The sequence below is a fragment of the Coregonus lavaretus genome (genome assembly GCF_964263955.1).
Source record: "Coregonus lavaretus genome assembly, contig: HAP1_SCAFFOLD_3616, whole genome shotgun sequence".
NCBI classification, from domain to species: Eukaryota; Metazoa; Chordata; class Actinopteri; order Salmoniformes; family Salmonidae; genus Coregonus; species Coregonus lavaretus.
Window position 1 is genome coordinate 48,714 of NW_028159664.1, and position 9,157 is coordinate 57,870.

Genomic DNA, 9,157 nt, shown 5'->3' on the forward strand with positions numbered 1-9,157 from the left:
TTACAGTCGGGCTGTGGTATCTGTCTGCTGTATTTCATACTGTAAATGACAGGAGATAACAGTCAGATTACAGTCAGGCTGTGGTATCTGTCTGCTGTATTTCATACTGTAAATGACAGGAGATAACAGTCAGATTACAGTCAGGCTGTGGTGTCTGTCTGCTGTATTTCATACTGTAAATGACAGGAGATAACAGTCAGATTACAGTCAGGCTGTGGTGTCTGTCTGCTGTATTTTATACTGTAAATGACAGGAGATAACAGTCAGATTACAGTCGGGCTGTGGTATCTGTCTGCTGTATTTCATACTGTAAATGACAGGAGATAACAGTCAGATTACAGTCAGGCTGTGGTGGTATCTGTCTGCTGTATTTCATACTGTAAATGACAGGAGATAACAGTCAGATTACAGTCAGGCTGTGGTATCTGTCTGCTGTATTTCATACTGTAAATGACAGGAGATAACAGTCAGATTACAGTCGGGCTGTGGTATCTGTCTGCTGTATTTCATACTGTAAATGACAGGAGATAACAGTCAGATTACAGTCAGGCTGTGGTGGTATCTGTCTGCTGTATTTCATACTGTAAATGACAGGAGATAACAGTCAGATTACAGTCAGGCTGTGGTATCTGTCTGCTGTATTTCATACTGTAAATGACAGGAGATAACAGTCAGATTACAGTCGGGCTGTGGTATCTGTCTGCTGTATTTCATACTGTAAATGACAGGAGATAACAGTCAGGCTGTGGTATCTGTCTGCTGTATTTCATACTGTAAATGACAGGAGATAACAGTCAGATTACAGTCAGGCTGTGGTGTCTGTCTGCTGTATTTCATACTGTAAATGACAGGAGATAACAGTCAGATTACAGTCAGGCTGTGGTGTCTGTCTGCTGTATTTTATACTGTAAATGACAGGAGATAACAGTCAGATTACAGTCGGGCTGTGGTATCTGTCTGCTGTATTTCATACTGTAAATGACAGGAGATAACAGTCAGATTACAGTCAGGCTGTGGTGGTATCTGTCTGCTGTATTTCATACTGTAAATGACAGGAGATAACAGTCAGATTACAGTCAGGCTGTGGTATCTGTCTGCTGTATTTCATACTGTAAATGACAGGAGATAACAGTCAGATTACAGTCGGGCTGTGGTATCTGTCTGCTGTATTTCATACTGTAAATGACAGGAGATAACAGTCAGATTACAGTCAGGCTGTGGTATCTGTCTGCTGTATTTCATACTGTAAATGACAGGAGATAACAGTCAGATTACAGTCAGGCTGTGGTATCTGTCTGCTGTATTTCATACTGTAAATGACAGGAGATAACAGTCAGATTACAGTCGGGCTGTGGTATCTGTCTGCTGTATTTTATACTGTAAATGACAGGAGATAACAGTCAGATTACAGTCAGGCTGTGGTATCTGTCTGCTGTATTTTATACTGTAAATGACAGGAGATAACAGTCAGATTACAGTCAGGCTGTGGTGTCTGTCTGCTGTATTTCATACTGTAAATGACAGGAGATAACAGTCAGATTACAGTCAGGCTGTGGTATCTGTCTGCTGTATTTCATACTGTAAATGACAGGAGATAACAGTCAGATTACAGTCAGGCTGTGGTATCTGTCTGCTGTATTTCATACTGTAAATGACAGGAGATAACAGTCAGATTACAGTCAGGCTGTGGTGTCTGTCTGCTGTATTTCATACTGTAAATGACAGGAGATAACAGTCAGATTACAGCCCTCTAACCAATTGTACTATTATGTGTGTTTTTCCGCGTTATTTGTAATTTATTTTGTACATAATGTTTCTGCCATCGTCTCTTATAACCAAAGAGAGCTTCTGGATATCAGGACAGCGATTACTCACCTCGCGTTGGACGAACACTTTTTCTTCAACGAGGCGTTCGCGAAGGATATTCTACAGACTCCCGACAAGGCCCAGATCCCCGTCATTCGCGTGAGGAAGAGACGGAGATATCGTGGACGTAGGTCGGGGTGCCTTGTAAGGATCCGACGGCGAACGAGTAAACTGCCTCTCCCATCAATCCTATTAGCCAACGTTCAAGCTTTGGAGAATAAAATGGACGATTTAAGATTACGGTTATCCTACCAACGGGACATTAAAAACTGTAATATCTTATGTTTCACGGAGTCGTGGCTGAACGACGACAATGATAACATTCAGCTAGCAGGCTATACGCTACATCGGCAGGACAGAACGGCAGACTCGGGTAAGACGAGGGGTGGCGGTCTCTGTATATTTGTAAACAACAGCTGGTGCACCAAATCAAATACTAAGGAAGTCTCAAGGTTTTGCTCGCCTGAGGTAGAGTATCTTATGATAAGCTGCAGACCACACTATTTACCAAGAGAGTTTTCATCTATATTTTTCATAGCTGTCTATTTACCACCACAAACCAATGCTGGCATTAAGATTGCACTGAATGAGTTGTACAAGGCCATTAATCAACAGGAAAACGCTCATCCAGATGCAGCGCTCCTAGTAGCAGGGGACTTTAATGCAGGGAAACTTAAATCCGTTCTACCTAATTTCTACCAGCATGTTAAATGTGCAACCAGAGGGGAAAAAACTCTAGACCACCTTTACTCCACACACAGAGACGCATACAAAGCTCTCCCTCGCCCTCCATTTGGCAAATCTGACCATAACTCTATCCTCCTGATTCCTGCTTATAAGCAAAAACTGAAGCAGGAAGCACCAGTGATTCGGCTAATAAAAAAGTGGTCAGATGACGCAGATGCTAAGCTACAGGACTGTTTTGCTAGCACAGACTGGAACATGTTCCGGGATTCTTCAGACAACATTGAGGAGTACACCACATCAGTCACTGGCTTCATCAATAAGTGCATCGATGATGTCGTCCCCACAGTGACCGTACGTACATACCCCAACCAGAAGCCATGGATTACAGGAAACATCCGCACTGAGCTAAAGGGTAGAGCTGCCGCTTTCAAGGAACGGGACTCTAACCCGGACGCTTATAAGAAATCCCGCTATGACCTCCGACGAACCATCAAACAGGCAAAGAGTCAATACAGGTCTAAGATTGAATCATACTACACTGGCTCTGACGCTCGTCGGATGTGGCAGGGCTTGAAAACTATTACAGACTACAAAGGGAAGCACAGCCGCGAGCTGCCCAGTGACACAAGCCTACCAGACGAGCTAAACCACTTCTATGCTCGCTTCGAGGCAAGCAACACTGAAGCATGCATGAGAGCACCAGCTGTTCCGGACGACTATGTGATCACGCTCTCCGTAGCCGATGTGAGTAAGACTTTTAAGCAGGTCAACATTCACAAGGCCGCAGGGCCAGACGGATTACCAGGACGTGTACTCCGAGCATGTGCTGACCAACTGGCAAGTGTCTTCACTGACATTTTCAACATGTCCCTGACTGAGTCTGTAATACCAACATGTTTCAAGCAGACCACCATAGTCCCCGTGCCCAAGAACTCTAAGATAACCTGCCTAAATGACTACCGACCCGTGGCACTGACGTCTGTAGCCATGAAGTGCTTTGAAAGACTGGTCATGGCTCACATCAACAGCATAATCCCAGAAACCCTAGACCCACTCCAATTTGCATACCGCCCCAACAGATCCACAGATGATGCAATCTCTATCGCACTCCACACTGCCCTTTCCCACCTGGACAAGAGGAACACCTACGTGAGAATGCTATTCATTGACTACAGCTCAGCATTCAACACCATAGTGCCCTCAAAGCTCATCACTAAGCTAAGGATCCTGGGACTAAACACCTCCCTCTGCAACTGGATCCTGGACTTCCTGACGGGCCGCCCCCAGGTGGTAAGGGTAGGTAACAACACATCTGCCACACTGATCCTCAACACGGGGGCCCCTCAGGGGTGCGTGCTCAGTCCCCTCCTGTACTCTCTGTTCACCCATGACTGCATGGCCAGGCACGACTCCAACACCATCATTAAGTTTGCCGACGACACAACAGTGGTAGGCCTGATCACCGACAACGATGAGACAGCCTATAGGGAGGAGGTCAGAGATCTGGCCGTGTGGTGCCAGGACAACAACCTCTCCCTCAACGTGACCAAGACAAAGGAGATGATTGTGGACTACAGGAAAAAAAAGAGGACTGAGCACGCCCCCATTCTCATCGACGGGGCTGTAGTGGAACAGGTTGAGAGCTTCAAGTTCCTTGGTGTCCACATCACCAACGAACTATCATGGTCCAAACACACCAAGACAGTCGTGAAGAGGGCACGACAAAGCCTATTCCCCCTCAGGAGACTAAAAAGATTTGGCATGGGTCCTCAGATCCTCAAAAAATTCTACAGCTGCACCATCGAGAGCATCCTGACTGGTTGCATCACCGCCTGGTATGGCAACTGCTTGGCCTCTGACCGCAAGGCACTACAGAGGGTAGTGCGTACGGCCCAGTACATCACAGGGGCAAAGCTCCCTGCCATCCAGGACCTCTATACCAGGCGGTGTCAGAGGAAGGCCCTCAAAATTGTCAAAGACTCCAGTCACCCTAGTCATAGACTGTTCTCTCTGCTACCGCACGGCAAGCGGTACCGGAGTGCCAAGTCTAGGTCCAAAAGACTTCTCAACAGCTTCTACCCCCAAGCCATAAGACTCCTGAACAGCTAATCATGGCTACCCGGACTATTTGCACTGCCCCCCCACCCCATCCTTTTTACGCTGCTGCTACTCTGTTAAGTATTTATGCATAGTCACTTTAACTCTACCCACATGTACATATTACCTCAACTACCTCAACTAGCCGGTGCCCCCGCACATTGACTATGCAACGGTACCCCCCTGTATATATAGCCTCCCTACTGTCACTTTATTCTATTGTATATATAGTCTCCCTACTGTCACTTTATTTTTACTTCTGCTCTTTTTTTCTCAACACTTTTTTTGTTGTTGTTTTATTCTTACTTTTTTTGTTTAAAATAAATGCACTGTTGGTTAAGGGCTGTAAGTAAGCATTTCACTGTAATGTCTGCACCTGTTGTATTCGGCGCATGTGACCAATAAAATTTGATTTGATTTGATTTGAGATTACAGTCAGGCTGTGGTGGTATCTGTCTGCTGTATTTCATACTGTAAATGACAGGAGATAACAGTCAGATTACAGTCAGGCTGTGGTATCTGTCTGCTGTATTTCATACTGTAAATGACAGGAGATAACAGTCAGATTACAGTCGGGCTGTGGTATCTGTCTGCTGTATTTCATACTGTAAATGACAGGAGATAACAGTCAGATTACAGTCAGGCTGTGGTATCTGTCTGCTGTATTTCATACTGTAAATGACAGGAGATAACAGTCAGATTACAGTCAGGCTGTGGTGTCTGTCTGCTGTATTTCATACTGTAAATGACAGGAGATAACAGTCAGATTACAGTCAGGCTGTGGTGTCTGTCTGCTGTATTTTATACTGTAAATGACAGGAGATAACAGTCAGATTACAGTCAGGCTGTGGTGTCTGTCTGCTGTATTTCATACTGTAAATGACAGGAGATAACAGTCAGATTACAGTCAGGCTGTGGTGGTATCTGTCTGCTGTATTTCATACTGTAAATGACAGGAGATAACAGTCAGATTACAGTCAGGCTGTGGTATCTGTCTGCTGTATTTCATACTGTAAATGACAGGAGATAACAGTCAGATTACAGTCGGGCTGTGGTATCTGTCTGCTGTATTTCATACTGTAAATGACAGGAGATAACAGTCAGATTACAGTCAGGCTGTGGTATCTGTCTGCTGTATTTCATACTGTAAATGACAGGAGATAACAGTCAGATTACAGTCAGGCTGTGGTATCTGTCTGCTGTATTTCATACTGTAAATGACAGGAGATAACAGTCAGATTACAGTCAGGCTGTGGTATCTGTCTGCTGTATTTCATACTGTAAATGACAGGAGATAACAGTCAGATTACAGTCAGGCTGTGGTATCTGTCTGCTGTATTTCATACTGTAAATGACAGGAGATAACAGTCAGATTACAGTCAGGCTGTGGTATCTGTCTGCTGTATTTCATACTGTAAATGACAGGAGATAACAGTCAGATTACAGTCGGGCTGTGGTATCTGTCTGCTGTATTTCATACTGTAAATGACAGGAGATAACAGTCAGATTACAGTCAGGCTGTGGTGTCTGTCTGCTGTATTTCATACTGTAAATGACAGGAGATAACAGTCAGATTACAGTCAGGCTGTGGTATCTGTCTGCTGTATTTCATACTGTAAATGACAGGAGATAACAGTCAGATTACAGTCAGGCTGTGGTATCTGTCTGCTGTATTTCATACTGTAAATGACAGGAGATAACAGTCAGATTACAGTCAGGCTGTGGTGTCTGTCTGCTGTATTTCATACTGTAAATGACAGGAGATAACAGTCAGATTACAGTCAGGCTGTGGTGTCTGTCTGCTGTATTTTATACTGTAAATGACAGGAGATAACAGTCAGATTACAGTCAGGCTGTGGTGTCTGTCTGCTGTATTTCATACTGTAAATGACAGGAGATAACAGTCAGATTACAGTCAGGCTGTGGTGGTATCTGTCTGCTGTATTTCATACTGTAAATGACAGGAGATAACAGTCAGATTACAGTCAGGCTGTGGTATCTGTCTGCTGTATTTCATACTGTAAATGACAGGAGATAACAGTCAGATTACAGTCGGGCTGTGGTATCTGTCTGCTGTATTTCATACTGTAAATGACAGGAGATAACAGTCAGATTACAGTCAGGCTGTGGTATCTGTCTGCTGTATTTCATACTGTAAATGACAGGAGATAACAGTCAGATTACAGTCAGGCTGTGGTATCTGTCTGCTGTATTTCATACTGTAAATGACAGGAGATAACAGTCAGATTACAGTCAGGCTGTGGTATCTGTCTGCTGTATTTCATACTGTAAATGACAGGAGATAACAGTCAGATTACAGTCAGGCTGTGGTATCTGTCTGCTGTATTTCATACTGTAAATGACAGGAGATAACAGTCAGATTACAGTCAGGCTGTGGTATCTGTCTGCTGTATTTCATACTGTAAATGACAGGAGATAACAGTCAGATTACAGTCAGGCTGTGGTATCTGTCTGCTGTATTTCATACTGTAAATGACAGGAGATAACAGTCAGATTACAGTCAGGCTGTGGTATCTGTCTGCTGTATTTCATACTGTAAATGACAGGAGATAACAGTCAGATTACAGTCAGGCTGTGGTATCTGTCTGCTGTATTTCATACTGTAAATGACAGGAGATAACAGTCAGATTACAGTCGGGCTGTGGTATCTGTCTGCTGTATTTCATACTGTAAATGACAGGAGATAACAGTCAGATTACAGTCAGGCTGTGGTGTCTGTCTGCTGTATTTCATACTGTAAATGACAGGAGATAACAGTCAGATTACAGTCAGGCTGTGGTATCTGTCTGCTGTATTTCATACTGTAAATGACAGGAGATAACAGTCAGATTACAGTCAGGCTGTGGTATCTGTCTGCTGTATTTCATACTGTAAATGACAGGAGATAACAGTCAGATTACAGTCAGGCTGTGGTATCTGTCTGCTGTATTTCATACTGTAAATGACACCATTGCGTTCCATTATTGTCTGCCCCAGCTAAAATGGGTCAAAACTGATTATGAAGTTGAAAAGAACTAGTGATCTGGCTAGTTGCTAGTTGTTTTAGATCCGGGCAGCTTTTCGATTCAAGGTTTGGCACACACGTGTAAAGGACGTCTAGCTGCTTGCATAGAGAGTACCACTTCCTCCTGATTGGGCCCGTACCTGGAGCGAACTAGGGACCTCTGCCTCACAAACACACGTGACAATCATCCCTGATGTGTCTTAGCCGATCGCACCACATCGAAAGCTAATGAGGCGACACAAGCGGGACACGTAACGCTGAGGAGTAAGTTTCACACATACCCATGTGTTACACACACACCAAAATAACCCTTTATCATCTGGCTGGATGGCACCGATGCACCAGTCACAGAGGACCGACCAGCAAGAACATGATGGGGCCTCAGGGGCAACATGAAAGAGCCTGTACCCACATGAACAGACAGGACTCTGCTGGAGACTACAGGACTGATGCTGGATGCTGACACTCTGCTGGAGACTACAGGACTGATGCTGGATGCTGACACTCTGCTGGAGACTACAGGACTGATGCTGGATGCTGACACTCTGCTGGAGACTACAGGACTGATGCTGGATGATGACACTATGCTGGAGACTACAGGACTGATGCTGGATGCTGACACTCTGCTGGAGACTACAGGACTGATGCTGGATGATGACACTATGCTGGAGACTACAGGACTGATGCAGGATGCTGACACTGCTGGAGACTACAGGACTGATGCTGGATGCTGACACTCTAAGGGAGACCACAGGACTGATGCTGGATGTTGACACTCTGCTGGAGACTACAGGACTGATGCTGGATGCTGACACTGCTGGAGACTACAGGACTGATGCTGGATGCTGACACTGCTGGAGACTACAGGACTGATGCTGGATGCTGACACTCTGCGGGAGACCACAGGACTGATGCTGGATGTTGACACTCTGCTGGAGACTACAGGACTGATGCTGGATGCTGACACTATGCTGGAGACTACATGACTGATGCTGGATGTTGACACTCTGCTGGAGACTACAGGACTGATGCTGGATGCTGACACTCTGCTGGAGACTACAGGACTGATGCTGGATGCTGACACTCTGCTGGAGACTACAGGACTGATGCTGGATGATGACACTATGCTGGAGACTACAGGACTGATGCTGGATGTTGACACTCTGCTGGAGACTACAGGACTGATGCTGACACTATGCTGGAGACTACAGGACTGATGCTGGATGATGACACTCTGCTGGAGACTACAGGACTGATGCTGGATGCTGACACTCTGCTGGAGACTACAGGACTGATGCTGGATGATGACACTATGCTGGAGACTACAGGACTGATGCTGGATGTTGACACTCTGCTGGAGACTACAGGACTGATGCTGGATGATGACACTATGCTGGAGACTACAGGACTGATGCTGGATGTTGACACTCTGCTGGAGACTACAGGACTGGTGCTGGATGCTGACACTCTGCTGGAGACTAC

General features: G+C 45.2%; 1 protein-coding gene across 1 annotated transcript in view; it reads right to left on the reverse strand.

Moving 5' to 3' along the window:
• The window catches only part of LOC311122585 (glypican-6-like), a gene marked incomplete at both ends in the record, with an annotated part of 44,181 nt that extends 36,318 nt beyond the window's left edge, over positions 1–7,863 (reverse strand). The window contains one exon of the mRNA XM_084196928.1: positions 7,816–7,863. Coding sequence (XP_084053054.1) covers positions 7,816–7,863 — 48 coding nt within the window. The remainder of the gene's footprint in view (positions 1–7,815) is intronic.
• Between the last annotated feature and the right edge of the window lie 1,294 nt (positions 7,864–9,157).